This window comes from Indicator indicator, chromosome 3, assembly GCF_027791375.1.
Source record: "Indicator indicator isolate 239-I01 chromosome 3, UM_Iind_1.1, whole genome shotgun sequence".
In the NCBI taxonomy this organism is placed as follows: Eukaryota; Metazoa; Chordata; class Aves; order Piciformes; family Indicatoridae; genus Indicator; species Indicator indicator.
In genome coordinates, this window is record NC_072012.1 from 50,082,655 (window position 1) to 50,110,483 (window position 27,829).

A 27,829-nucleotide genomic window follows, 5' to 3' on the forward strand; every position below is an offset into this window, starting at 1 on the left:
CCTCTTGAGAGAAGACTCAGAAAAAAAGGGGAAAAAATAGATTCTCCCTTAGAATATCTAGGGAGATTGTCAGCAGGTCTAGGGAGGTTCTGCTCCCCCTCTACTCTGCCCTGTGAGACCACAGCTGCAAGACTGTGTCCAGTTTGGGGCTCCCCAGTTGAAGAGAGACAGAGACCTGCTGGAGAGAGTCCAAGGGAGAGGCAGGAGGATGCTTAGGGGACTTGAGCATCTCCCCTGGGAAGAGAGCCTGAGAGCCCTGGGGCTGTTTAGTGTGGAGAGGAGAAGGCTGAGAGGGGATCTGATCAATGTCTGTCAAGAGCTGAGGGCTGGGGGTCAAGTGGAGGGGGCCAGGCTCTTTTGGGTGGTGTACAGGAATAAGCCAAGGACCAATGGAGACAAACTTGAACAGAGAAGGTTTCAGCTCCATAGGAGGAGAAACTTCTTTACAGTGAGGGTGAGAGAGGCCTGGAGCAGGCTGCCCAGAGAGGTTGTGGAGTCTCCTTCTCTGGAGACTTTCCAACCCCACCTGGATGCATTCCTGTGTGGAGTCCCCTGGGTGATGCTGCTCTGTCAGGGGGGTTGGACTGGATGATCTCTGGAGGTCCCTTCCAACTTCTAACACTCTGTGATTCTATGCTTCTGTGAAACCTTCCAGTAGCACAAAACTGCCTATCCAGTCATATTGAATTGATTAACAAATGTAACTCAAATCCTTTTTGCAAACCTCTGCCTCATTGTTTTGGGGTACCAGTGCAGGAGTCCTGTTTGCAATTCTGTGTGAATAATCTCTTTTCATGATTGCTGTCCACGGTTGTAGCCTTCACAGCATGTCACAGGAAACACCAGTGGGGTACAGTCCACACAGCTCCAGCCTTTGCTTTGAAGGGCTTGGAGCTTTTAAGTGAAGCTCATGGTGAATTTCATACTGGCTGCTTTATTTACATGCTGCCTATCAGAAGAGATCAAGCATTTCTTTTTTTTTTTTTTCCCCCCTCTCAGTTGGCTCTCTCTGGAATATAATAGCAGCTTTCAGACTTACCACATGTTATCTCTGTGTTTTTAGTGGTAAGCAGGGTCATGTATGGGAGTTAATGGGAGTATTTCTGGAAGTGCCAAAACTTTGATCACCACATGTGAAATCATTGGCTGAAAACAAGGATTTTGATCAATGCTTTATACATCAGTGTGCATTACCTACAGCATGACAGGAAGCACAGCCACAGCTGAAACCTTTTAATATCTACAAGAGGGAAAATGTGACTTGGAAATTTGAAAGAGATTAGATTACAAAAGAGCACTTGAGGCAGTACTCCTTACAAGCACTTGCAGGATACTTAACCCAGTTACAGGACCTGCAGCACAAATCATTGTAGCTGCTGGATTTCTTGCAAGCTTTCTTTAAACAGTAGTTCAGCTACCTAGGATTTCACAGAATCACAGAAACATTCAGGTTGGAAAAGTTCCTCAGGATCAGCAAGGCCAGCCCAGAACCCTACTCTACAAGGCTCACCCCCAAACCACAGCCCCAAGCACCACAGCCAAACCACCTTCAAACACAGCCAGGCCTGGGGACTCCATCACCTCCCTGGGCAGCACATTCCAGTCCCTGACCACTCTTGCCCTCAAAAAATGTTTCCTACTGCCCAGTCTAAAGCTACCCAGTGGCAGCTTGAGGCCATTCCCTCTTCTTCTATCACTAATGACCTGGGAGAAGATTGATGATTTAATTTATATTACAGCAGTCTTGGTTTTTCTTTCTATGTTGTTATTTGTTTTACAGCAGTCTTGGTTTTCTTTCTATGTTATTTATATCACAGCTGTCTTGGTTTTCTTTCTATGTTGTTATTTGTTTTACAGCAGTCTTGGTTTTCCTCCTATGTTGTTATTTGTTTTACGGCACTCTTGGTTTTCTTCCTATGTTGTTATTTATATTACAGGAGTCTTAGTTTTCTTTCTATGTTCTTATTTATATTACAGCAGTCTTAGTTTTCTTTCTGTGTTGTCATTTCTATTGCAGCAGCCTTAGATTTCTGTTGTGTTGTTATTTTTATTTACATTGCCAATGGTGGGTTTGTATTTGGAAACTTCAACTTAAAAAAAAATCACTTCCTTGAGTGGCTACCAAATATTGGTGAGAGAAACCCCCTGGTCTTACAACAAGAGCAGAAACACCACCATTTCAGCCACAGGATCACATGCAAGCAACTGACTGTTGGCTTCCCCACTCACCCAAGCATCCTGTAATCAGCTCCTGCAGAGCTCAACAGGGAGGTCAGAGCTTTCCTACTGAGCAAGATGCCAACTGCAATCCAGTAACACATCCAGTTTGAATAAAGCCTCCATTCTTTAATCAGTGTAACTGTCAAACTGAGGCAGCTCTAACTTCTTAGTTTACATACCACCATCACCCAGGGAAAAAACTGGCTTCTGACTGAACACAAAGAAGCTTCATCTACTGGCTCCAATCAGACCTCCTTGGAAAACACAGGCATGGCGTGGTTGTTGCCCAGGGAATGGGGCAGTGACAGTCAGGAGTATTTCTAAATATTTCCAGCCTCACCCATTTGTTGACAGACAAGTTGTTTTGGAAGCTGTGTCTCTGCTGCTTGCCATATCAGTTGTTATTTAGAATTTAATTGTACGAGGGCTTTGACACTGAACTCTATAAATTTGTTCCAAGTGACCTTGTCTCAGTTATTTGCCAGCCTGGCATGGAGCCTCGGCGGTCACTATTTGTTCTCATGCAGTATGTAGGAGCAGCTTGCAGCAGGAGATAGAATGGACCTGACATTTTACATGAGGGAAAACCAGGAAGCAGCTTTAAATAAAGAGATTAGTGTGCCTGCCACAAAGAGTATTGCCTTTCCCTCAAACAGACCGAATTCGGGGTGTACAGAATTGCTTCTTTGGGCAGTGGGGTGTGGCTCTTGGTTCTGTAGGGTTTTCAAACATCTATTCAGATTTATTCCTGTTTTCACCATTCAGTTATTTGCTCCTCTGTACAGATCTCCTCAAGAAAAAAAATGGTAAAGCATGGCTTTCATGTTCTGAAAGAGGTACAACTCTTTCAATGTTCTGAAAGAGGTACAACTCTTTTCCATGTTCTGAAAGAGGTACAACTCTTTTAATGTTCTGAAAGAGGTACAACTCTTTTCCATGTTCTGAAAGAGGTACAACTCTTTCCATGTTCTGAAAGAGGTACAACTCTTTCCATGTTCTGAAAGAGGTACAACTCTTTCCATGTCCTGAAAGAGGTACAACTCTTTTCCATGTTCCTAAAGAGGTACAACTCTTTCCATGTTCTGAAAGAGGTACAACTCTTTTCATGTTCTGAAAGAGGTACAACTCTTTTCCATGTTCTGAAAGAGGTACAACTCTTTTAATGTTCTGAAAGAGGTACAACTCTTTCCATGTTCTGAAAGAGGTACAACTCTTTTCCATGTTCTGAAAGAGGTATAACTCTTTCCATGTTCTGAAAGAGGTACAACTCTTTTCCATGTTCTGAAAGAGGCACAACTCTTTCCATGTTCTGAAAGAGGTACAACTCTTTCCATGTTCTGAAAGAGGTACAACTCTTTTCCATGTTCTGAAAGAGGTACAACTCTTTCCATGTTCTGAAAGAGGTACAACTCTTTTCCATGTTCTGAAAGAGGTACAACTCTTTTCCATGTTCTGAAAGAGGTACAACTCTTTCCATGTTCTGAAAGAGGTACAACTCTTTTCCATGTTCTGAAAGAGGTACAACTCTTTCCATGTTCTGAAAGAGGTACAACTCTTTTCCATGTTCTGAAAGAGGTACAACTCTTTCCATGTTCTGAAAGAGGTACAACTCTTTTCCATGTTCTGAAAGAGGTACAACTCTTTCCATGTTCTGAAAGAGGCACAACTCTTTCCATGTTCTGAAAGAGGTACAACTCTTTCCATGTTCTGAAAGAGGTACAACTCTTTCCATGTTCTGAAAGAGGCACAACTCTTTTCCATGTTCTGAAAGAGGTACAACTCTTTTAATGTTCTGAAAGAGGCACAACTCTTTTCCATGTTCTGAAAGAGGTACAACTCTTTCCATGTTCTGAAAGAGGTACAACTCTTTCCATGTTCTGAAAGAGGTACAACTCTTTTCATGTTCTGAAAGAGAAACAACTCTTTTCCATGTTCTGAAAGAGGTACAACTCTTTCCATGTTCTGAAAGAGGTACAGCTCTTTTCCATGTTCTGAAAGAGGTACAACTCTTTCCATGTTCTGAAAGAGGTACAACTCTTTCCATGTTCTGAAAGAGGTACAACTCTTTCCATGTTCTGAAAGAGGTACAACTCTTTCCATGTTCTGAAAGAGGTACAACTCTTTCCATGTTCTGAAAGAGGTACAACTCTTTTCATGTTCTGAAAGAGGTACAACTCTTTCCATGTTCTGAAAGAGGTACAACTCTTTTCCATGTTCTGAAAGAGGTACAACTCTTTCCATGTTCTGAAAGAGGTACAACTCTTTCCATGTTCTGAAAGAGGTACAACTCTTTCCATGTTCTGAAAGAGGTACAACTCTTTCCATGTTCTGAAAGAGGTACAACTCTTTCCATGTTCTGAAAGAGGTACAACTCTTTTCCATGTTCTGAAAGAGGTACAACTCTTTCCATGTTCTGAAAGAGGTACAACTCTTTTCCATGTTCTGAAAGAGGTACAACTCTTTCCATGTTCTGAAAGAGGTACAACTCTTTCCATGTTCTGAAAGAGGTACAACTCTTTCCATGTTCTGAAAGAGGTACAACTCTTTCCATGTTCTGAAAGAGGTACAACTCTTTCCATGTTCTGAAAGAGGTACAACTCTTTCCATGTTCTGAAAGAGGTACAACTCTTTCCATGTTCTGAAAGAGGTACAACTCTTTCCATGTTCTGAAAGAGGTACAACTCTTTCCATGTTCTGAAAGAGGTACAACTCTTTCCATGTTCTGAAAGAGGTACAACTCTTTCCATGTTCTGAAAGAGGTACAACTCTTTCCATGTTCTGAAAGAGGTACAACTCTTTTCCATGTTCTGAAAGAGGTACAACTCTTTCCATGTTCTGAAAGAGGTACAACTCTTTCCATGTTCTGAAAGAGGTACAACTCTTTTCCATGTTCTGAAAGAGGTACAACTCTTTCCATGTTCTGAAAGAGGTACAACTCTTTCCATGTTCTGAAAGAGGTACAACTCTTTTCCATGTTCTGAAAGAGGTACAACTCTTTTCCATGTTCTGAAAGAGGTACAACTCTTTCCATGTTCTGAAAGAGGTACAACTCTTTCCATGTTCTGAAAGAGGCACAACTCTTTCCATGTTCTGAAAGAGGTACAACTCTTTTCCATGTTCTGAAAGAGGTACAACTCTTTCCATGTTCTGAAAGAGGTACAACTCTTTCCATGTTCTGAAAGAGGTACAACTCTTTCCATGTTCTGAAAGAGGTACAACTCTTTTCCATGTTCTGAAAGAGGTACAACTCTTTCCATGTTCTGAAAGAGGTACAACTCTTTCCATGTTGTGAAAGAGGTACAACTCTTTCCATGTTCTGAAAGAGGTACAACTCTTTTCCATGTTCTGAAAGAGGTACAACTCTTTTCCATGTTCTGAAAGAGGTACAACTCTTTCCATGTTCTGAAAGAGGTACAACTCTTTCCATGTTCTGAAAGAGGTACAACTCTTTCCATGTTCTGAAAGAGGTACAACTCTTTTCCATGTTCTGAAAAAGCACAACTCTTTTCCATGTTCTGAAAGAGGTACAACTCTTTCCATGTTCTGAAAGAGGTACAACTCTTTTCCATGTTCTTAAAGAGGTACAACTCTTTTCCATGTTCTGAAAGAGGTACAACTCTTTCCATGTTCTTAAAGAGGTACAACTCTTTCCATGTTCTGAAAGAGGTACAACTCTTTCCATGTTCTGAAAGAGGTACAACTCTTTTCCATGTTCTGAAAGAGGTACAACTCTTTCCATGTTCTGAAAGAGGTACAACTCTTTCCATGTTCTGAAAGAGGTACAACTCTTTCCATGTTCTGAAAGAGGTACAACTCTTTCCATGTTCTGAAAGAGGTACAACTCTTTCCATGTTCTGAAAGAGGTACAACTCTTTTCCATGTTCTGAAAGAGGTACAACTCTTTCCATGTTCTGAAAGAGGTACAACTCTTTTCCATGTTCTGAAAGAGGTACAACTCTTTCCATGTTCTGAAAGAGGTACAACTCTTTTCCATGTTCTGAAAGAGGTACAACTCTTTCCATGTTCTGAAAGAGGTACAACTCTTTCCATGTTCTGAAAGAGGTACAATTCTTTCCATGTTCTGAAAGAGGTACAACTCTTTCCATGTTCTGAAAGAGGTACAACTCTTTTCCATGTTCTGAAAGAGGTACAACTCTTTCCATGTTCTGAAAGAGGTACAACTCTTTCCATGTTCTGAAAGAGGCACAACTCTTTCCATGTTCTGAAAGAGGTACAACTCTTTCCATGTTCTGAAAGAGGCACAACTCTTTCCATGTTCTGAAAGAGGTACAACTCTTTTCATGTTCTGAAAGAGGTACAACTCTTTCCATGTTCTGAAAGAGGTACAACTCTTTCCATGTTCTGAAAGAGGTACAACTCTTTTCATGTTCTGAAAGAGAAACAACTCTTTTCATGTTCTGAAAGAGGTACAACTCTTTTCCATGTTCTGAAAGAGGTACAACTCTTTCCATGTTCTGAAAGAGGTACAACTCTTTTCCATGTTCTGAAAGAGGTACAACTCTTTCCATGTTCTTAAAGAGGTACAACTCTTTCCATGATCTGAAAGAGAAACAACTCTTTCCATGTTCTGAAAGAGGTACAGCTCTTTTCCATGTTCTTTAAGAGGTACAACTCTTTCCATGTTCTGAAAGAGAAACAACTCTTTCCATGTTCTGAAAGAGGTACAACTCTTTTCATGTTCTGAAAGAGGTACAACTCTTTCCATGTTCTGAAAGAGGTACAACTCTTTTCATGTTCTGAAAGAGGTACAACTCTTTCCATGTTCTGAAAGAGGTACAACTCTTTCCATGTTCTGAAAGAGGTACAACTCTTTCCATGTTCTGAAAGAGGTACAACTCTTTTCCATGTTCTGAAAGAGGTACAACTCTTTCCATGTTCTGAAAGAGGTACAACTCTTTCCATGTTCTGAAAGAGGTACAACTCTTTCCATGTTCTGAAAGAGGTACAACTCTTTCCATGTTCTGAAAGAGGTACAACTCTTTCCATGTTCTGAAAGAGGTACAACTCTTTCCATGTTCTGAAAGAGGTACAACTCTTTCCATGTTCTGAAAGAGGTACAACTCTTTCCATGTTCTGAAAGAGGTACAACTCTTTCCATGTTCTGAAAGAGGTACAACTCTTTCCATGTTCTGAAAGAGGTACAACTCTTTCCATGTTCTGAAAGAGGTACAACTCTTTCCATGTTCTGAAAGAGGTACAACTCTTTCCATGTTCTGAAAGAGGTACAACTCTTTCCATGTTCTGAAAGAGGTACAACTCTTTCCATGTTCTGAAAGAGGTACAACTCTTTCCATGTTCTGAAAGAGGTACAACTCTTTCCATGTTCTGAAAGAGGTACAACTCTTTCCATGTTCTGAAAGAGGTACAACTCTTTTCCATGTTCTGAAAGAGGTACAACTCTTTCCATGTTCTGAAAGAGGTACAACTCTTTCCATGTTCTGAAAGAGGTACAACTCTTTCCATGTTCTGAAAGAGGTACAACTCTTTCCATGTTCTGAAAGAGGTACAACTCTTTCCATGTTCTGAAAGAGGTACAACTCTTTCCATGTTCTGAAAGAGGTACAACTCTTTTCCATGTTCTGAAAGAGGTACAACTCTTTTCCATGTTCTGAAAGAGGTACAACTCTTTCCATGTTCTGAAAGAGGTACAACTCTTTTCATGTTCTGAAAGAGGTACAACTCTTTCCATGTTCTGAAAGAGGTACAACTCTTTTAATGTTCTGAAAGAGGTACAACTCTTTTCCATGTTCTGAAAGAGGTACAACTCTTTCCATGTTCTGAAAGAGGTACAACTCTTTTCCATGTTCTGAAAGAGACACAACTCTTTTCCATGTTCTGAAAGAGGTACAACTCTTTTCCATGTTCTTAAAGAGGTACAACTCTTTCCATGTTCTGAAAGAGGTACAACTCTTTTCCATGTTCTGAAAGAGGTACAACTCTTTCCATGTTCTGAAAGAGGTACAACTCTTTTCCATGTTCTGAAAGAGGTACAACTCTTTCCATGTTCTGAAAGAGGTACAACTCTTTCCATGTTCTGAAAGAGGTACAACTCTTTCCATGTTCTGAAAGAGGTACAACTCTTTCCATGTTCTGAAAGAGGTACAACTCTTTCCATGTTCTGAAAGAGGTACAACTCTTTCCATGTTCTGAAAGAGGTACAACTCTTTCCATGTTCTGAAAGAGGTACAACTCTTTTCCATGTTCTGAAAGACGCACAACTCTTTTCCATGTTCTGAAAGAGGTACAACTCTTTCCATGTTCTGAAAGAGGTACAACTCTTTCCATGTTCTGAAAGACGCACAACTCTTTTCCATGTTCTGAAAGAGGTACAACTCTTTCCATGTTCTGAAAGAGGTACAACTCTTTCCATGTTCTGAAAGAGGTACAACTCTTTCCATGTTCTGAAAGAGGTACAACTCTTTTCCATGTTCTGAAAGAGGTACAACTCTTTCCATGTTCTGAAAGAGGTACAACTCTTTCCATGTTCTGAAAGAGGTACAACTCTTTTCCATGTTCTGAAAGAGGTACAACTCTTTTCCATGTTCTGAAAGAGGTACAACTCTTTTCCATGTCCTGAAAGAGGTACAACTCTTTCCATGTTCTGAAAGAGGTACAACTCTTTTCCATGTTCTGAAAGAGGTACAACTCTTTTCCATGTTCTGAAAGAGGTACAACTCTTTCCATGTTCTGAAAGAGGCACAACTCTTTTAATGTTCTGAAAGAGGTACAACTCTTTCCATGTTCTGAAAGAGGTACAACTCTTTTCCATGTTCTGAAAGAGGTACAACTCTTTTCCATGTTCTGAAAGAGGTACAACTCTTTTCATGTTCTGAAAGAGGTACAACTCTTTCCATGTTCTGAAAGAGGTACAACTCTTTCCATGTTCTGAAAGAGGTACAGCTCTTTTCCATGTTCTGAAAGAGGTACAACTCTTTTCCATGTTCTGAAAGAGGCACAACTCTTTCCATGTTCTGAAAGAGGTACAACTCTTTCCATGTTCTGAAAGAGGTACAACTCTTTCCATGTTCTGAAAGAGACACAACTCTTTTCCATGTTCTGAAAGAGGTACAACTCTTTCCATGTTCTGAAAGAGGTACAACTCTTTCCATGTTCTGAAAGAGGTACAACTCTTTCCATGTTCTGAAAGAGGTACAACTCTTTTCCATGTTCTGAAAGAGGTACAACTCTTTTCCATGTTCTGAAAGAGGTACAACTCTTTCCATGTTCTGAAAGAGGTACAACTCTTTTCCATGTTCTGAAAGAGGTACAACTCTTTTCCATGTTCTGAAAGAGGTACAACTCTTTTCCATGTTCTGAAAGAGGTACAACTCTTTCCATGTTCTGAAAGAGGCACAACTCTTTTCCATGTTCTGAAAGAGGCACAACTCTTTTAATGTTCTGAAAGAGGCACAACTCTTTTCCATGTTCTGAAAGAGGTACAACTCTTTTCCATGTTCTGAAAGAGGTACAACTCTTTTCCATGTTCTGAAAGAGGTACAACTCTTTCCATGTTCTGAAAGAGGTACAACTCTTTTCCATGTTCTGAAAGAGGTACAACTCTTTTCCATGTTCTGAAAGAGGTACAACTCTTTTCCATGTTCTGAAAGAGGTACAACTCTTTCCATGTTCTGAAAGAGGTACAACTCTTTCCATGTTCTGAAAGAGGTACAACTCTTTCCATGTTCTGAAAGAGGTACAACTCTTTTCCATGTTCTGAAAGAGGCACAACTCTTTTCCATGTTCTGAAAGAGGTACAACTCTTTCCATGTTCTGAAAGAGGTACAACTCTTTTCCATGTTCTGAAAGAGGTACAACTCTTTTCCATGTTCTGAAAGAGGTACAACTCTTTTCCATGTTCTGAAAGAGGTACAACTCTTTCCATGTTCTGAAAGAGGCACAACTCTTTCCATGTTCTGAAAGAGAAACAACTCTTTTCCATGTTCTGAAAGAGGTACAACTCTTTTCCATGTTCTGAAAGAGGTACAACTCTTTCCATGTTCTGAAAGAGGTACAACTCTTTCCATGTTCTGAAAGAGGTACAACTCTTTTCCATGTTCTGAAAGAGGTACAACTCTTTCCATGTTCTGAAAGAGGTACAGCTCTTTTCCATGTTCTGAACAAGGTGCAACTCACTACAGCAGAGGAAAGGCAGAGAAAGGCTATCAGAGTACACAGAGCTTCACTAAGCTGAATCACACTGCTCCAAGTCTTCCCCTGAAAGCATCACAAGGCGAAAGCAAAGCAGAGTAAAAGCAATACCCAGTGAATAGATGACATAGCATTTCAAGTGCCACAGCTGCAAAAGGTCCAGTGGATTTAATCCTTATTTACACAAATGTGAGAGCAAGATACTGCCTGCAGACTCTGGTACCACACAGGCAACTGAGCTCCCTCTGTTGGTTCTGCAGCAACTGAAGTGAATTTGTTAGCTTCACAGAATAGTAGAGGTTGGAAGGGACCTTTGGAGATCATTAAGTCCAACACCCTCTGCTCAAGCAAGGTCACCTGGGGCCAGCTTCCTTTCCAAGCTAAATTGCACTGGCAACACCAACCTCTAACAAATATTGTGATCCACTGCTGAAAAATGTTAACTTCAGGGCTCACTGGAATCACTGAAATAAGCAATATTTAAGAGACTCAGAACTGAGTTTCATTTTTGGCTCTTAGAATGGGTGTCTTGTGTCTGGAAATCCAAACCCTAAAGGCTCCAAAAGAGAATCCCTGGCTGAGTCAGGTCAGAGCCCTGGAACAGGCTGCCCAGAGAGGTTGTGGAGTCTCTTCTGCAGCCTTTCCAACCCTGTCTGGATGTGTTCCTGTGTGCCCTGTGCTGGATTCTCTGGTCCTACTCTGGCAGGGGGGATGGACTCGAAGATCTCCAGAGGTCCTTTCCAACCCCCAACATCCTGTCATCCTGTGAGTTTTTTGCACTTTTTAGTTCCATACTTCTAAATAAGTGGCAAATGAAACAAATTTGTACCCAATCTGTAGAGATGCTCTGCTCAAAAAAATCAGTGTGTCCTCTCAGTGAGTTGATGGCTCTGAAGGAGAGCTGTCTGCAGTGAGCTAGCTGACACAGAGACCTGTAAAGATGATGTGAGAGCTGAGGTGTAAGGCTGCAAGCAAGATGGAAATACAGATTCTCCAGGAAATGAAAAATAGCTGTGGCAATCCATGCCACAGAATCACAGAATGTTAGGGGTTGGAAGGGGCCTCAAAAGACCATGGAGGCCATCCTTTGGTTTTGTGTTCTTGGTGATAACATCCAGTAGCCAATGTGTATGTCTGATTTTCTCTATTTCTTTTTCTCCTAGACGTCTGGATGCCAACCACATCAGCTATGTGCCCCCCAACTGCTTCAATGGTTTGGTCTCCCTCAGACACCTATGGCTGGATGATAATTCTCTGACAGAAATTCCTGTCCAGGCTTTTAGAAGTTTACCAGCACTGCAGGCAATGACCCTGGCACTGAATAAAATCCATTTCATACCAGACTATGCTTTTGGAAACCTCTCTAGTTTAGTAGTGCTGTAAGTTCTATCGATTGGTTTTAGACACAGTCTCAGCTTCTTTGCAGGGCTTTGGCCTCTCGTGGTCAATTGCTTGAAGATGGCAATGTTTAATTTGGAAGTTTCTGGAGACAATCTTTCATAATGAAGTGTTCTTCTCTTCCCTTTTCAGCTGGCAAATGATAGGTCAATAGGTATATAATGATAGGTCAATAGGTATAATGATAGGTCAATAGGTGTATAATGATGTGCACTTGCAGCCCAGAAAGCCAACCAGATCCTGGGCTGCATCAGGAGAAGTGTGGCCAGCAGGTCAAGGGAGGTGATTCTCCCCCTCTACTCAGCTCTGGTGAGACCACACCTGGAGTACTGTGTCCAGTTCTGGAGACCCTATTACAAGAGGGATATGGACATGCTGGAGGTGTCCAGAGAAGGGCCACCAGGATGATCAGAGGGCTGGAGCTCCTCCACTATGAGGACAGACTGAGAGAGTTGGGACTGTTCAGTTTGGAGAAGAGAAGGCTCTGAGGTGACCTTCTTGTGGCCTTCCAGTATCTGAAGGGGGCTACAAGAAAGCTGGGGAGGGACTTTTTAGGCTATCAGGTAGTGACAGGACTAGGGGGAATGGAATAAAGCTGGAAGTGGGGAGATTCAGACTGGAGGTGAGGAAGAAGTTCTTCCCCATGAGAGTGGTGAGAGCCTGGAATGGGTTGTCCAGGGAGGTGGTTGAGGCCCCATCCCTGGAGGTGTTTAAGGCCAGGCTGGATGAGGCTCTGGCCAGCCTGATGTAGTGTGAGGTGTCCCTGGCCATGGCAGGGGGGTTGGAACTGGATGATCCTTGTGGTCCCTTCCAACCCTGACAGATTCTATGATTTTGTGATAGGTCAATAGGTATATACACATTAATTAAAAGCCTGGGGGTTTTCTTGCACTCTTAATGTGAAATCGATAGCTTGGGGCTGCGAATCTGCAGTTTCCCCTTGTACCTTTGCACGAGGTTTAATGATAGTCCTTCTGTCAAGAGGTCAAATTCATTTGTTCTAGAAAATGATCTTTTTGGAATACAAATTAAGTTTTCTGACTTGTATATGCACTACAAACCCAGAAAGAGAGAGGGAGACGGATGGATGGATAGATAGATAGATAGATAGATAGATAGATAGATAGATAGATAGATAGAAGGATAGATATATGGATAGATAGATAGATAGATAGATAGATAGATAGATAGATAGATAGAGATAGATAGATAGATAGATAGATAGATAGATAGATAGATAGATAGATGGATTGATAGAGAGATGGATGGATAGATAGATGGATAGATATAGATAGATAGATAGACGGATGGATAGATAGACAGATAGATGGATAGATAGAGAGAGAGAGAGATGGATGGATAGATAGATAGGTAGATAGAGATAGATAGAGATAGATGGATAGGTAGATAGAGATAGATAGATAGATAGAGATGGATAGATAGATAGTGATAGATGGATAGATAGAGATAGATAGATAGATATAGATATAGATATAGATATAGATAGATAGATGGATGTAGGAGAAGCAGGATTTTTACGTATCCCTGCAGACAAACTATCATTTGCTAAATCACTTGTTCTGATGCAGCTTAAAAGCTTCCTTCTCCTATAAAGAGCTATGTAAGGGAATTCAAAGCTCCCCCTATCTGCTCAGCCAAACAAACAGGAAAAGATGAATTGTGAGCCACCTAAGGCTTGAGGCTGAGTGAGAGAAAGATTAGAAACAGGAAATGAACCGAAAGCTTTCCAGGTGACTTGGGAAGAAGGCCATCCAGTAGAAAAAAAGTGTGCAGTTCCCTTCATAGAAAGTAGATGGAATTCTGTGTTTTGTTGTATTGCATACCAGTTCCAACCAGGTGAAACATGTAGCTTGCACTAAAGTCTGGAAGGTGTTCTGTGGAGCATGGTTTCAGCTTTCTATCTGCTGGAAATGTACCAAGTGGAAAAAAAAATCTAGCCTGGCTGGAGAGACTGAGGTGGAGAAGTTATTTCAAGATACCTTGGAAAAATGTTACCATTGTTAAAGACAGGACAGTATATTCCAGCTTTACAGGCTGGCTGAAACCAGCCTTTAAGACACTCAGTATGTTTTAGCATATCTAGTCATAGAATCATAGAATAGAATCACAGAATGGCTCAGGTTGGAAGGGATCTCAGAGATCATCTACTCCAACCTCCCTGCCACAGCCAGGGACACCTCTCAACTAGACTCAGCTGCTCAAGGCCTCGTCCAGCATGGCCTTGAACATCCCCAGGGAGGAGGCAGCCACAACTTCCCTGGGCAGCCTTTTCCAGAGTCTCACCACCCTCCTACTGAACAACTTCTTCCTCAGCTCCCCTCTACCCCTGCTCTGCCTCAGCTTCAAACCATTCCCCTTTATCCTGTCTCTAGACACCCTGATGAAAAGTCCCTCTGCAGCCTTCCTGTAGAATCCCTTCAGATATTTGCAGGCAGCTCTAAGGTCCCCCCAGAGTGTTCTCTTCTCTTCTCTTCTCTTCTCTTCTCTTCTCTTCTCTTCTCTTCTCTTCTCTTCTCTTCTCTTCTCTTCTCTTCTCTTCTCTTCTCTTCTCTTCTCTTCTCTTCTCTTCTCTTCTCTTTTCTCTTCTCTTCTCTTCTCTTCTCTTCTCTCTTCTCTTCTCTTCTCTTTTCTCTTTCTTTTCTCTTCTCTTCTCTTCTCTTCTCTTCTCTTCTCTTCTCTTCTCTTCTCTTCTCTTCTCTTCTCTTCTCTTCTCTTCTCTTCTCTTCTCTTCTCTTCTCTTCTCTTCTCTTCTCTTCTCCTCTTCTCTTCTCTTCTCTTCTCTTCTCTTCTCTTCTCTTCTCTTCTCTTCTCTTCTCTTCTCTTCTCTTCTCTTCTCTTTTCTCTTTCTTTTCTCTTCTCTTCTCTTCTCTTCTCTTCTCTTCTCTTCTCTTCTCTTCTCTTCTCTTCTCTTCTCTTCTCTTCTCTTCTCTTTTCTCTTCTCTTCTCTTCTCTTCTCTTCTCTTCTCTTCTCTTCTCTTCTCTACTCTTCTCTTCTCTTCTCTTCTCTTCTCTTCTCTTCTCTTCTCTTCTCTTCTCTTCTCTTCTCTTCTCTTCTCTTCTCTTCTCTTCTCTTCAAACCCCCAACTGCCTCAGCCTGTGCTCACAGCAGAAAGATTTATTTTCTGTTGATTTTACTTTAATGATGGCAGTCCCAGGATATCTATTTGAGTGCCAGTATTAAGCACCAGTTGTACCTGGCACACCCCAGGGTTCTTTATCAACAGTTGCAATCACCATGTCTGCCTAGTGATAAATATGTTCAGATAAGCATATGGGGCACCAAAAGTGGGGGGTAACAGCTGCCTTGTGCCCCAAAATCTTTGCCTTCTGGTTACATTAAGTACCAATCCCATTCAAGTTAGAGTGTTAAAGACTTGTCACTCAGTTGGGCTTCTGCACCTATCTCAGTACCAAAGACATGAACCCTTCATGACCACTGATCTTTGGATCCAGTGCCAGAAATGCAAGGACAGGAGGACAGTTAAGAAGTGCAGGAAAAAATTCTTTCATTTAATTTCTTTTTCTTCAGCTCCATTGTGCTTCCTTGTTTTAGATCTGCCTTGCTTGTTTCCTGAATCATTCCTCATGATCTACAACATAGTAAATGTTTGGCTCATCAAAACACTTGTGTGAGGTTTCCAAGTCAGTGCAAAAACACCTGGTCAGTTGGAGCAGGTTTGAAAAGCTCTTAGCATTAAAGATCCAAATCTAATTGCAATTTAAGATGCACTCTTCAGGCTAACTAAGGCATTAAAGGTCAGTGTAGTCATTAACAAAAAAATTAATTCTTTTTTTTTTCCTAGGAAAGGCAAAACCCCCAGAACATTTGCATTTTGCTCTCAGAATCCCTGCTTTCTATGGACAGGTAGACTCAGTTCCTGTAGTTTCTGCAGAACATTGAGGAGTCTCTGACCTTTAACATTATTTTCAGAGCATGGTGAAGCACTGAAGGGATAGTGCATGGCAGCCTTTCATTCATAGCCCTTTTTCCCTTTTAGAGTAATACTCCTGTAGTTTCACTTCACTGTAGGGGTAAAGTGTCAAGAACAAAATACAAGGAAAAATCGGTTGGGAAAAAGGCATCTTTATTGAAAAAAAGGGGAAAAAAAGACCTCCAACTTGTATCTAGTCACATTAATGAGCAGAGTGAGGTTTTTCCATGTCAGTCTGAAAGGCTTGGAATAATTACGGCAGCACTCTGAGCCTTCAAGCAGGAGAGTTGTTTGAAATAGATAGCAGAATTACTTTCCATTTCTAAACATCTGAGAAAGCACTGGTTGGTTTTCATACTCTGAAAGGAGCACAAGGTACAGCATTTTTAACATTGGTTGAATTCCTCTTTGCAGTGAAGCTATGTTTTGTCCTATTGCTTTCTTTCCTTCCATTCTGCAAGCCTAATGCCCCTTTCCTGACTGCTGGGTTATGCATCTCCTCACCTGCTCCTGTTCTCTGCCATGCCCTCTTAACATCCTTTGAATGTACAGTGTTAAAAACATGTTCATTTACCACCACTCTACCATTCCCCAATATTCAATGTACAACCCCAACCTGGAACCCTTTTTAAGCACTCTAGGTGGTCTTAAAACAAATCCCTTCTGGGAAACCAAATGGAAGCCTGTGTGAGTGGGGAGATATCATCAGGGAGAAAGGGGGGAGGGCAGTCAAGGTACCTTCTATGGATGCTCTTTCTAAACCATGACTTGCATAAAATCAGCGCATGTCTGGAAATGTTTCTTTTGATTTAACCATCAAAATGTTTTTTCCTTAAGTCCACTGTGTGCAGTGTGTTTTCCTGACTGTGTGCTTAATGTTCCTCTGCAGACATCTCCATAACAATAGAATCTACTCCCTGGGAAAGAAATGCTTTGATGGGCTCCACAGCCTAGAGACTTTGTGAGTTGACCTCTTATTTGTTTCTTTTTTTCTGTTCCTTTTTTTTTCCAGAGTGTTTTCATTAATATTCTGAAAGAATAAAACCAGCCTAAAAGCTAAATGTGGATTTTTGGCTTCCCTAATTGCTACGGGATCTAAGTGATGGTTTACAGTGACAAAGTAACAAATCCTAGCTTTTGGCTGTAAAGTTAGTTTGCCTTTTTGATAATCATTGTGAGCTGATAAATTGTTTGAAGGAGAGCTGAGAACTGTATTGAGCACTGAAAAAAGAAGTGGTTGTAAATGTTGGCCTAGTTTAGCACTGTTGAGTTGTCCTTATTAATCAATGATGCTAATAGCTAGGTGGAGAAATTGTCACCATGAAAAGCTTTAACATTAAGAAACTGCTTCAGCATAGAGGAAGGTTATAAAATGAGATGGTTTTGGTTTGTGGGGTTTTTTTATCCCTGGGAAAAAAAAATGCCAGGTAGCCAAACTGGGCATATGTGTTACAAGGAGGGAAGAAGAACATCTCTGGCAGGAGGGTTGGACTGGATGATCTCTTGAGGTCCCTTCCAGCCCCTAACATTCTGTGATTCTGTCTCACTTGCATCCAAGATTTTGTCTTCAGAATGCTCTGCTAAAGAATGGCACTGGCCAAGACTAAGCTTTCCTCAAGTTTTCACTATTGTTTGGACCAATTCAAAATTTCTTGAGTTTTCTAACAAAAAACAATGGTGCAGAATGCCAAACAGAAGGGCAGTGCTGATGGTTAGTGCCAAACATTTAGCCACACAGTTGAATCAAGAAGTTGTCTGCTAGAGAAGCCCACAGCCCCCCAGGGAACTTTGCATATCCTTTCCCCTGCCACCTGCCACAGTCAGCTGCATCATTTTCAGAGATTTTAGATCTTTCACCCAACCAGGATGAGGCTAAAAGGCCTGCTATGAGGAACAGATAGACAAAGCATCAGGCATGGATAGTGCCAGTCAAAAGTGACTGTTTGCTTTCTCACCCACAGAACTATGTACTGCCCACCTTCATCTTTCTTTAAGATCACACAGCAAGAACTTTGGGGCTTTGGGTTTTTTCCTTATAAGAACTATTTTTTACTACATTGATTGTTAGATCATAGGCTGGACTTGATGATCTCAGAGGTCTAGTCCAGCCTCAATAATTCTGTGATTCTATGATTGCAGAATCACAGAACATTAGAGGTTGGAAGGGACCTCCAGAGATCATCCAGTCCAACCCCCCTGCCAGAGCAGGAGCTCCCAGGGGAGTCCACACAGGAATGCATCCTGCTAGGGTTGGAAAGTCTCCAGAGAAGGAGACTCCGCAATCTCTCTGGGCAGCCTGCTCCAGGCCTCTCTCACCCTCACTGCAAAGAAGTTTCTCCTCATGCTGAGCTGAAAGCTTCTCTGTGCAAGTTTGTCTCCATCCTGTGCACCACCCAAAAGAGTCTGGCCCCCTCCACGTGACCCCCAGCCCTCAGCTATTAACAGACATCGATCAGATCCTTCTCCAGACTAATCTCTTGCCACTGAATGGCAATTTTAATTTGAGCCAACTGGGAGTTGAGAGGAAGTCCCTTAGTGCAGCACTGGAAAAGAAGATGGGAAAGAGAGAAAGGAAAATGTAATGGTTTGGTTTGGTTTGGGTTTGTTTTTTTTTTTGAGATTCACAGGACAGGTGGTCAGAAGTAGGAAAAAAGAGAACAATGGGATAAGTAATTGCAAACCCAGTTCCAGCCACCTGGCATGAAAGAAATGGAAACATAGAGGACAATCAAGAAAAGTGTGGCCCGCAGAGCTGGGGAGGTTCTTCTTCCCCTTTGCTCTGCCCTGCTGAGACCACAGCTGCAAGACTGTGTCCAGTTTGGGGCTCCCCAGTTGAAGAGAGACAGAAACCTGCTGGAGAGAGTCCAAGGGAGAGGCAGGAGGATGCTTAGGGGACTTGAGCATCTCCCCTGGGAAGAGAGACTGAGAGCCCTGGGGCTGTTTAGTGTGGAGAAGAGAAGGCTGAGAGGGGATCTGATCAATGTCTCTCAAGAGCTGAGGGGTGGGGGTCAAGTGGAGGGGGCCAGGCTCTTTTGGGTGGTGCACAGCAATAAGCCAAGGACCAATGGAGACAAACTTGAACAGAGAAGATTTCAGCTTAACATGAGGAGAAACTTCTTTTGAGTGAGGGTGAGAGAGGCCTGGAGCAGGCTGCCCAGAGAGGTTGTGGAGTCTCCTTCTCTGGAGACTTTCCAACCCCACCTGGATGCATTCCTGTGTGGAGTCCCCTGGGTGCTGCTGTTCCTGCAGGGGGGTTGGACTGGATGATCTCTGGAGGTCCCTTCCAAACTCCAACATTCTGTGATTCTCTGAACCTGGTAACAAGTGTAGGTGCAGCCACTTCAGTGCAGTAGGAGGGTGCAGCCCTTGCCTCAAGCACAGTAACTGCATACAGAGCAGTCTGCAGATCATTTCAAGATAATGTGAAGAGATCTCTGCAAGTGATGGACACCAACCTTAAGGTCATTGGTTTACATGGGTCTGGAAATGATGTTATCACTGGAGGGCAAAACCAAACTGTAGGTTCCTGTAATCTCTTCTTGTCAATAAGCAGGAGAGAGAGAGTTTTCCAAGCAGGAAGGAAAGCCTCATTGAGTTCAGACAGCAGTTTCCTGCCTGCATGACTTCAGCCTGATACTATTTCAATGTCAATCTCTTGTAAACTGCCATTTGTAGGGTTTTTTTTCTGTTCAAAAAAGGGGGTTGTGCTGATTTTTAAACTGCATTCTTCACAAAGCTATGCCAGAGAGCACCACAGCAAACCAGCATAGCTCAGCTTTAGTTCCAGGTGTCTCCTGAACAAGGTACCAGTCATGCTAAGGGCAGGAGTGGGCTTTCAGGCCATTTGTCCTACCATAACCAAGTCTAATTACTGCTGCAGCATAAGCAGCTCTTAAAGCAGAGCTCAGCACCCAAGCTGAGCTACCTTTTTATAATTCCTGTGGTTAGAAACATTCTCTGGACAAGTATTGACAAATCTTGTAATTAACAATATGGTAATTGTGAGCTACCTGTCTGCTTTCACAAATGTTTTAGTCAGAGGAAGATTCCCCCCAACTATTTTACCCATCCAGACTCCAGGATCTCTTTTTTCTTTCTCCACTAATACAACCAGATAGTGAATCAGGCAAATGAAACCTTGATCACAGATCACAGGATGTTTGGGGTCTCTGAAGAAGATTCTTCCAGTCCAACCCCCCTGCCAGAGCAGGACCAGAGAATCCAGCACAGGGCACACAGGAACACATCCAGACAGGGCTGGAAAGGCTCCACAGAAGGAGACTCCACAACCTCTCTGGGCAGCCTGTTCCAGGGCTCTGGGACCCTCACAGTCAAGAAGTTCCTCCTCATGTTCAGGTGGAACCTCCTGTGCTGGAGTTTCCATCCATTGCCCCTTGTCCTATCCCAGGACACAAGTGAGCAGAGGCATTGATGGTGAGATGCATTACATACAAAGTTCCTGAATATTCTGTTTGAAAGATATTTTTTCCCCTGTTAATACTTTCAAGCAATGAAAAGGAAATGCCATTTACAAAACAGTAGTATCTGAATCCAATTAATGTTTTCTTCAATGCAGAATAGCTAAGATATACCTAAAAAGAGGATGCTGATAAAAAATAGGAATGATAATGTGCCCTAAACAGAGCTTCCTAATTGTAGGCATAAGCTTTTATCACAGACAGAATCACAGAATGTTAGGGGCTGGAAGGAACCTCCAGAGCTCATCCAGTCCAACCCCCTGCCAGAGCAGGAGCACCTAGAGCAGATCACACAGGAATACATCCAGGTGGGGTTTGAGTGTCTCCAGAAAAGGAGTTTCCATACACTTTTGAGGGTTTCCTGGCTTCCCTGTACATACTTATGCAGTGCTTGGAAGATGCAGTTTGATTGCAGAGGCCAAGAGCCCTCTGTGACCTGCTGTGCAGTGCACACCCTGACTAATGGAATGCTATTTATTTTCACACAGAGATCTGAATTACAACAGCCTGGATGAGTTCCCCACTGCTATCAGGACACTAACAAACCTCAAAGAACTGTAAGTACAGAACCCATATAGGAAGGAGGAGGTTTTGTCTAGCATCTGATGGGGTTTTCATTTGGTGCTGGTGATTTGATCAGTAATCCTTAAAAACTGATATCCTAGGGAAAAATGTAATAAACAAGGAATCACAGAACTGTCAGGGTTGGAAGGAACCTCAAGGATCATGCAGTTCCAACCCCCCTGGCATGGGCAGGGACACCTCACACCACAGCAGGTTGCTCACAGCCACATCCAGCCTGGCTGCAAAAACCTCCAGGGATGAGGCTTCCACCACCTCCCTGGGCAACCTGTGCCAGTGTCTCACCACCCTCATGGGGAAGAATTTCTTCCTGACATCCAATCTGAATCTCCCCATTTCTATTTTTGCTCCATTCCCCCCAATCCTATCACTCCCTGACACCCTAAAAAGTCCCTGCCCAGTTTATTGTGGCCTTCCAGTATCTGAAAGGGGTTTACAAGAAAGCTGGGGAAGGACTTTTGAGGGTGTCAGGTAGTGATAGGACTGGGGGGAATAAATCCAAGCTAGAGGAGGGGAGATCCACCTCTCAGTATCAGACTTAAAAATCCTAGGTGCAAGAAACCTTTGAGTGTGAAATTGCAACCAAGTCCATCACAGAGCAGGAGCTCAAATGCTTCAGAGCCATTTCAGGGCCCTGGCAGCCAATCTCACAAGCACGAGGTGTCTCCCATGAGGTTGTGCTGTCTCAGCTAAGAGCTCAGACCCACATGGGTTCAGTTCACTGCAGGACCACCTTAGTAAAGGTGTTTCTGGTTGGGACCTTATTTCTCTCTCAAAATTTGTGCCTTGTGCTGGAAACATCCAGGCTTGGGGACTCCACCACCTCCCTGCCCACCACATTCCAGTCCCTCACCACTCTTGCCCTCAAAAACGTTTCCTACTGTCCAGTCTAAAGCTACCCAGTGGCAGCTTGAGGCCATTCCCTCTTCTTCTATCACTAATGACCTGGGAGAAGAGACCAGCACCAACCTCTGCACAACCTCCTTTCAGGGAGTTGTAGAGAGCCAGGAGGTCTCCCCTCAGCCTCCTCTCTTTCACACTAACCATCCCCAGCTCCTTCAGTCTCTCTTCATCACATTTCTTCTCCAGGCCCTTCCCAGCTTCCTTGCCCTCCTCTGCCCTGGCTCCAGCACCTCCACATCTCTGGATGTGTCCACAAAACTGGACACCACACTCACTCGCTCACTCTCAGCTCAGAATGGTGATGAAGGGAGAGCTACTGCCCTGGGAAGTGCCATTGCCACAGCTCTTCTTCAGCACAGCCACACAAGTCCTCTGTTACTGGTTCCAGATGGGATCATCATATTGCTTAGAGTCTGCACCTGCAGGGATGCAGTTTTTACTGCATGCAGAGGAACTAGGGATTGAGAGCCTTGCTCTGTAGCTCATCAGCAGTGCCTAGACAAGTAAAATCTATGATGTGGGACCTGTCCAAGTGACAGCCAACTGTACTTGCACCAGTGAACAATCTGAGGCTTTGTAAGTGCATAAATTTAAGCTAGGAAGCCTTTTTCATACCCCACTGAACTAATGTGAGTTTCCCACACAAATCATCATTGTTCTTTGGAAATCTTACTTGTTTCTTTTGTTTTTCACAATGGAGAACTACTCATATGAATAAAATCCAGTAATTAATGATGAGACAAAGATTCAGCTGCCTGTCCAGCAGGCACAACACCACTGAATAGTTTGTTCATGCCCTCATTTCAAACATTTCAGCAAAAAAGGGTGGTTGTGGGAAGCTCAACATGTCCCAAGGTGATCTCTGTAATCAGTTACTTGAGAAACTCCTGCAGTCCACTATTATCCCAGCAAAAGAAACAGCTGCAGTTTAACAAGTACAGGAGGAAATAGAGATCTACTCCTTTAGTGCTCTGTAATTATCAATACTTAACTCTTCAGGTTATTAGTTCCTCTCTGTGTGTGTATTTGCATTATAGATATACACATTGTGCTGGGTTGAAACTACCACCAAAATAAAATTGCCAGACCAGCTCAGCTGGAACCAAATGAAGATCTACATACAAGCAAAACTACAACCTAGAAATATAAAATGAAATTAATATGTACAAAATATACAATATTTACAATTTATAAGCAACACAAGAACCACCCTGGGCAAAACCAGGAGGTTACCAACACCTTCCTCCTCTCTGCTCTCTTCCCTCCCCTCCACCCTGTACAAGGGAAAGAAAGAAAGCAGCGAGCAGCTTCTTAGTACCCCACAGAATCACAGAAACATTCAGGTTGGGAAAGCCCCTCAGGAGCACCAAGGCCAACCCACAACCCTACTCTACAAGGCTCACCCCTAAACCACAGCCCCAAGCACCACAGCCAAACCACCTTCAAACACAGCCAGGCTTGGGCACTCCACCACCTCCCTGCCCACCACATTCCAGTCCCTCACCACTCCTGCCCTCAAGAAATCTTTCCTACTGTCCAGTCTAAACCTACCCAGTGGCAGCTTGAGGCCATTCCCTCTTCTTCTATCACTAATGACCTGGGAGAAGAGACCAGCACCAACCTCTCCACAACCTCCTTTCAGGGAGTTGTAGAGAGCCAGGAGGTCTCCCCTCAGCCTCCTCTCTTTCACACTAACCATCCCCAGCTCCTTCAGTCTCTCTTCATCACATTTCTTCTCCAGGCCCTTCCCAGCTTCCTTGCCCTCCTCTGCCCTGGCTCCAGCACCTCCACATCTCTCTTGGATTGAGGTGTCCCAAACTGGACACAACACTCCAGGTGTGGGCTGAGCAGAGCTGAGTCCCAGAGGACAATCCCCTCCCTGCTCCTGCTGGACACAGCATTGCTGATCCCAGCCAGGATGCCTTTGGCTTTCTTGGCCACCTGGGCACACTGCTGGCTCCTCTTCAGCTGCTTGTCCATCAGCACCACCAGGTCCCTTTCTGCCAGCAGCTTTCCAGCCACACTGCCTCAAGCCTGGAGCTTACTTAGACACAACAAGAGCTGAGCCAAGGTCAGCAAGCCAGCAGAAGCAACTAGCCAGTATCTGCTAGAGCAAAGAGACCAAGAAAGAAAAAAACTGAGTTTATACAACTAATGTTGTGTTAGTTATCAGACCAATGGGATTATGTAGGCCTTATCATTATTTTTCTTTTGCATCCAATGGTAATTTATTTCCATTCTACCACTTTTACTCAAGATCTGTGAAAAACTTCCCAGGCATCAGCCTAAAACTGCCACATCATACATCCACAGAGATTCATATATTGCATACAGCTGTGAGGCAATTTGCTACTGTGAGCATCTTGATTTTTCTTTTTTAATGCCATTTTGCAGTTTGGTTTGGTTCAGCCAGAGATTGATCCCAGCCATTTTGTTGCTTTTCTTTTTTTCTTTTGCTTTCTTCAGCTCTGCCTTATTCCAGAAAACAAGGACATACCTTTACATGCAGATGCCTTTCTTGCTATAAACACAAAAAGCCTGTTGTGCATTGTGAGTACAGATTGTGCCTTCACTCCTGTTTGGCCTTTTTCTTTGCCTTACTGTGTAAACTGTTTTTGCTTTTGCAGGGGATTCCACAGCAATAACATCAAGTCAATACCTGAGCGTGCCTTCGAGGGCAACCCATCCCTTATCACAATGTGAGTGATGAGAGCCTGACCAGGGACTCTTCTTGTTAGAGTGGGGAACTAAGGATAAGAAGGACATGGACCTGATGGAGCAGGTCCAGAGGAGGGCAACAAAAATGCTCAGGGGGTTGGAGCAGCTCTGCTACAAGGACAGGCTGAGGGAGCTGGGGATGTTCAGCCTGGAGAAGAGGAGGCTCCAGGGAGACCTAATAGCAGCCTGCCAGTACCTGAAGGGGGCTACAAGAAGGTTGGAGAGAGACTGTTTGCAAAGGCCTGCAGGGACAGGATGAGGGACAATGGCTTCAGACTAGAGCAGAGCAGAGTTAGATTGGATGTGAGGAACAAGTTCTGTACCATGAGGGTGATGGAACACTGGAACAGGTTGCCCAGGAAGGTAGTTGGGGCCCCATCCCTGGAGATATTCAAGGTGAGGCTGGCCAGGGCTCTGGGCAACCTGATCTAGTTGGGGATGTCCCTGCTGACTGCAGGGGGGGGTTGGACTGGATGAGCTCTGGAGGTCCCTTCCAACCCAGACCATTCTATGACTCTATGGTAATACTTGTGGCTAAATGTCAAATCTCTTTTCTTGTGCCCATAGTGTGTAGCACATCATTGTACAAGCCAACAGGCTGAAGCCTTTCCAGCTTTCTGGAAAGAATTGCAGCTTGCATGCCCTGTTCAAGGGAAATAAGCAGTGGGCTCTGGCCTGCAACCTTTTATCTGAACTATTTCTTCTAAGCCTCTTAAGCATTAGAGGTGATATAGAAGCTAGGAAAAATTATTCTTCATGGACTCCAGTCTGAGTTCACAGAATCACAGAATCAACCGGGTTGGAAAAGACCTTTGAGATCATCAGGTCCAACCTATCACCCAACACCACCTAATCAACTAACCCATGGCACTGAGTTGTCTTCATAAGATTGCATTTAATGGGCAAATCTCAGAAAAGAAACTGTGAAATAAATGTAATAAAAGGAGCAACTCATCTGGAGCAATATCTCTCTACGAGCACTTTGAAAGTGCAAGGGAACCTCTCCTGAGCAGGTGACCTAATAAGCTTGAATTTGTCTCAAGTCATAAGGCTTGGCTAAGACACCTGAAGGCTGTGAGGCCATTCAGCAAGATTTGGACAGACTGAGACTGGGCAGAGAGGAAACTAATGAGGTCCAACAAGGATAAGTGCAGAGTCCTGCACCTGGGAAGAAGAATAAACTGCAGCAGGACAGGTTGGGAGGGGATCTGCTGGAGAGCAGCCCCAAGGAGAAGGAGCTGGGAGTGCTGGGGGACAACAAGTTCTGCATGGGACAGCAATGTGCCCTGGTGGCCAAGAAGGCCAATGGGAGCCTGGGGTGCATTCAGAGGAGTGTGTCCAGCAGATCCAGGGAGGTTCTCCTCCCCCTCTACTCTGCCCTGCTGAGACCTCACCTGGAATATTGCATCCAGTTCTGGGCTCCCCAGTTCAAGAGGGACAGGGATCTGCTGCAGAGAGTCCAAGGGAGGGCTCCAAGGATGCTGAAGGGACTGGAGCACTGCCTGGGGAGGAGAGGCTGAGAGCCCTGGGGCTGTTTAGTGTGGAGAGGAGAAGACTGAGAGGGGATCTGATCAATGTCTATCAATAGCTGATGGCTGGGGGTCAGGAAGGAAGGGACAGGGACAGCCTCTGCTCACTTGCACCCTGGGATAGGACAAGGGGCAATGGATGGAAACTGCAGCACAGGAGGTTCCACCTCAACATGAGGAGGAATTTCTTCACTGTAAGGGTCCCAGAGCCCTGGAACAGGCTGCCCAGAGAGGTTGTGGAGTCTCTTCTCTGGAGCCTTTCCAGCCCTGTCTGGATGTGTTCCTGTGCGACCTGTGCTGGTCCTGCTCTGGCAGGGGGGTTGGACTGGAAGATCTCCAGAGGTCCCTTCCAACCCCTAACATCCTGGGATCCTGTGATAATAAAGTTCTTAATATTTGGGTTTTTATCTTTGCAAATCTGTGAGGGAGAAGGAATATTTTGTTGGCTGGCTTCTGTCTTTAGAACCCAATCACCAATGACTACTTGACCATTATAGAGTGCAGTGTGGTTGATGGATACAAGCCTCTGCTACGAGCAATTCATCAGAGACAGTCTCTGGATTTGATGATAGCACAATCCTGTAATAATAAATTTAGAGTCTGTTAAAATACTTTTCACAAAATGAGTTTTTATCCTCTTTTTTGCAGACATTTTTATGACAACCCTATCCAGCTCGTTGGAAAATCTGCTTTTCAGCACCTGCCAGAACTCAGAACTCTGTATGTATTCACTTCTTTCTTTTAGTGGTCTTTAGATGTGGCAGTACTGGAGTTGTCCCACACTTCCCTCACCACCCTTGTATTGAAATGATGCTTCTTTAAATTCCAGGACTTTAAATGGTGCTTCACAGTTAACTGAGTTTCCTGATCTGACTGGGACCACAAGTCTGGAGAGTTTGTGAGTGCTGGAGTAGTTTTTCTTTGTTCTATTTTGGGAGTTTTTTGGCTGTTGGTTTGTTTTTTTTTTTTATACTTATTCTAAATAATTTGTTATGCAATCTTTGAAAAGTAATCTTTTTTATTTTTTAATCTTTTTTTTTTCTTCCTGAATGCTTACAACAGGACACTCACAGGAGCACAGATCACCTCTCTCCCCACATCAGCTTGTGAGCAGTTGCCTAATCTCCAAGTGCTGTAGGTTTCAGTAAGATTCTTAATACTACATTCATGCAAGGGATTGATGGGGAAAAATACATGAAATTGTTACCATGTTAGAATTAGCCAGTTCCTGCTCTTGCTCTGTATCACTGCTTAGGAATTTCAGCTCAGGGAGTGGAGCCCTCCTCATATTATCCAAAAGTTCACAACCAGCTTATCAGTCAGGATTTCCCATAGGTTGCTGGCAAAGAGACTTGACTTGGCAGGGTTTTAGGAAGGGGCAAAGCAGTTCTTGATTTTCTTTAAAAACAACAGAACTACCTTCTCATCCATTCCACCTCTCCTGCAGCAGGCTGGGGTTTTGCACTCACTGAGGCAGAAAATTCAGTGATGTGGATGTCAAGTGGAGGGGGCCAGGCTCTTTTTGGTGATTCACAGTGATAAGACAAGGAACAACAGGTTCAAACTTGAACAGGGAAGGTTTCAGCTCAACATGAGGAGAAACTTCTTTACAGTGAGGGTGACAGAGCCCTGGAGCAGGCTGCCCAGAGAGGTTGTGGAGTCTCCTTCTCTGGAGCCTTTCCAACCCCACCTGGATGCATTCCTGAGTGGCCTGCCCTGGATGCTGCTGCTCTGGCAGGGGAGTTGGACTGGATGATCTCTGGAGGTCCCTTCCAGCCCCTGGCATACTGTGAATGGAAAATACAAGTGAGGAAGGAGTGCAGTTTTGAGTCCTTGTTATGCTCCTCTTTTAGTTTCTTTTCCAACCAGCTGAGTGAAA

The 27,829-nt window shown here is 43.5% G+C and overlaps 1 protein-coding gene across 1 annotated transcript in view; it reads left to right on the plus strand.

Annotated features, from left to right (window-relative positions):
* The window catches only part of LGR5 (leucine rich repeat containing G protein-coupled receptor 5), a 107,274-nt gene that overhangs the window by 64,343 nt on the left and 15,102 nt on the right, over nt 1–27,829 (plus strand). The window contains exons 5-11 of the mRNA XM_054400004.1: nt 11,553–11,768; nt 16,630–16,701; nt 20,707–20,775; nt 24,331–24,402; nt 26,599–26,670; nt 26,780–26,848; nt 27,013–27,084. Coding sequence (XP_054255979.1) covers nt 11,553–11,768; nt 16,630–16,701; nt 20,707–20,775; nt 24,331–24,402; nt 26,599–26,670; nt 26,780–26,848; nt 27,013–27,084 — 642 coding nt within the window. The remainder of the gene's footprint in view (nt 1–11,552; nt 11,769–16,629; nt 16,702–20,706; nt 20,776–24,330; nt 24,403–26,598; nt 26,671–26,779; nt 26,849–27,012; nt 27,085–27,829) is intronic.